This window comes from Otolemur garnettii, unplaced genomic scaffold (genome assembly GCF_000181295.1).
Source record: "Otolemur garnettii isolate 467f Iridium unplaced genomic scaffold, OtoGar3 scaffold00009, whole genome shotgun sequence".
Lineage (NCBI taxonomy): Eukaryota > Metazoa > Chordata > Mammalia > Primates > Galagidae > Otolemur > Otolemur garnettii.
In genome coordinates, this window is record NW_003852404.1 from 38418039 (window position 1) to 38420589 (window position 2551).

General features: G+C 40.3%; 1 protein-coding gene across 1 annotated transcript in view; it reads left to right on the forward strand.

Annotated features, from left to right (window-relative positions):
* Positions 1–2551, forward strand: part of LOC100960330 (cell cycle control protein 50C-like) — a 20190-nt gene that overhangs the window by 7417 nt on the left and 10222 nt on the right. Inside the window, exons 3-4 of the mRNA XM_023509772.1 lie at positions 1386–1515; positions 1944–2084. Coding sequence (XP_023365540.1) covers positions 1386–1515; positions 1944–2084 — 271 coding nt within the window. The remainder of the gene's footprint in view (positions 1–1385; positions 1516–1943; positions 2085–2551) is intronic.

The window sequence follows — 2551 nt, forward strand, 5'->3', positions numbered from 1 at the left end:
TGAGACTTAGTCTCAAAAATTGGCTGGGCGTTATGGCAGGTACTTGTAGTCCCAGCTACTTGGGAGGCTGAGTCAAGAGAATCACTTGAGCCCAAGAGTCTCTGGTTGCTGTGAGCTATGACGCTACAGCACTCTACCAAGGGGGTGACAAAGTGAGATTCTGTCTCAAAATAAATAAATAAATAAAAATAAAAGAGGGGATAGATCATGCAATAATTTTAAGTTTTGATAAATTCAAAAGCAAAAAGTTTTACAGAACAGAAATGCTCATTTTATTCAAGTTGAAAGAGCTGGGAGTTCAGGGTAACTGTTAAGTAAGAAGGAGCACTTTTCCTCTGTAGAGGAGCACGGTCTTGCTCTCTTCATATTCACCACGGTCCTTCCTATATTTGGAATCTTTGGTCCGGCTCACTTTAAGGAAATTGGGTTCTGTTTGATTGAATAAAAACATTCGGTTTAATTGACTACAATTTCAGACCTAGTATTACAAATTTTTACTCTTGGTAAATAATGCTCAATGTGCTATCAAGAAAAGCTAGAACACCTTTTCATACTGACATTATTATATGAAAGTGATAACCAAGTAATTTTTAGCAACTAATCTTTTACTATATATTCTAGCAGTTGAACAATAGACTCATGATTTGTGTATTTTTCTGAATATAGGTTATAGTTCAGAAAGAGTTTAAAAATATATTCGAGGCTAGGTGCAGCAACTCACACCTGTAATCCTAGCACTTTGGGAGGCTGAGGCAGGAGGAGCACTTGAGGCCAGGGGTTAAAAAAAAAAAGCCCGAGCAAGAGCAAGACTCTGTCTCTACAAAAAAAAAAGAAGGGAGGGAGGGAAGAGAGGGAAGAAGGAAGAAAGGAAGGAACGAAAGGAGGGAGAGAGGGAGGAAGGTTTTAGTTGGACGTGGTGGAATACACCTATAGTCTCATCTACTTGGGAGTCTGAGACAGGAGGATCACTGGAGCCCAGGAGTTTGAGGTTGCAGTGAGCTATGATCATGCCACTGCTGTCTAGCCCAGGCTACAGAGCAAGATCCTGTTCTCCCTGCCCCCCAAAAGTGTATTTCAGTGCAGGCTTAGTATGATATATAGCATAACCAGCAAGGTAATGTTTCTTCTCTACAAAAATTAAGATATTTTTGGTATGCTGTATATTATTAATGTGGAAAAAAACACAGACACCCACCCACACACACCCACACACATACATACATACATACATGCATATGTATCTCTAAAACACAAAAATTTCCTATTCTAAGTGAGCCAGAAGCCTGGAAGAAGCAGGTAGCAGTCTGTAATCTTGGTCTATGTCAATAGATCAGCATGGATTGATTTATACTGCCAGTGTTCTCACTTTTAATGTTCTAAGACAGTTCACCAAAGCACTGCTCATTGCTGTATCATCTTGCACCCAGGCTGTTCAGGACTGTGGTCCATTCAAAATGTCCCACAACAGGACTCCCATCGTTCCTTGCGGTGCTATTGCCAACAGCATATTCAATGGTAGGTGACTTTTCCTATCTTCCTTTCATAAGTGTATAACAAGATAAATGTCCAGAAGATAGCCTCTGAAGCTGAGTGGCAAGGGTTTTTTTGTTTTGTTTTGTTTTTTAATCTATAAACATTATCCTGGGTAAGTCAAAGCACAGACTTATGGTATTTTATTTGCAAATAAGTTCTCCCTTGCCAGAAATCTAAAGGACTAGTCGGGGAACATGAGTTAAATGGAGCTTACGAGTATTTTTCAATAATTGCCTCAAGCTTGGCAAGAAAAAGAATCACGTCTTGTGATTCCAGCATCTACAGCATGTAGGCGTGTTGAGAGTCTGCAAAAACTCTGATTTGTTTTTCAGCTGTGTCTGGTTCTGCATTTCAAAAGATGGCAAAACTGCTAGCTTGCATCTTTAACACAATTTTTAATTTCCTTGCAGACACCATAGTTCTGTCATACATCCCTAATTCGCAAATACACATCAAAGTCCCACTGCTGAGGACCGGACTTACATGGTGGACAGATAAGTATGTCAAATTTCAGAATCCAGTCTCCAATAATCTTGCTGATTACTTTAAAGGTAAGATCCACACAGTAGTTCAATATTCTTATCTCTTCATAAAAAAAACTTTGTTTTTATGTGTAGGGAGATGTTGATGAGGCCTCCTTCTTTAGTTCTTTGTTGACTCCTTTTTGCTCTAATTTCCCACCCATGAGCATCTATCTCCATTGCATCTCCTATCAAAAACATGAAATGATTGGTACCCCAGTTCCTCGCAGTTTACCATTAGGAAAAAGACAGTGCTTTAAGAAAATTGTTGGCCAGGCACAGAGGCTCACACCTGTAATTCTAGCACTCTGGGAGGACAAGGTGGGTGGATTACTTGAGCTGAGGAGTTTGAGACCAGCCTGAGCAAGAGTGAGACCCCATCTCTACAAAAAATAGAAAAACTTGCCAGGCGTAGTGGTGCCTGCCTGTAGTCCTAGCTACTCAGGAGGCTGAGGCAAGAGGATTACTCAAGGAGTGTTTGAGGATGCTCTGAGCTA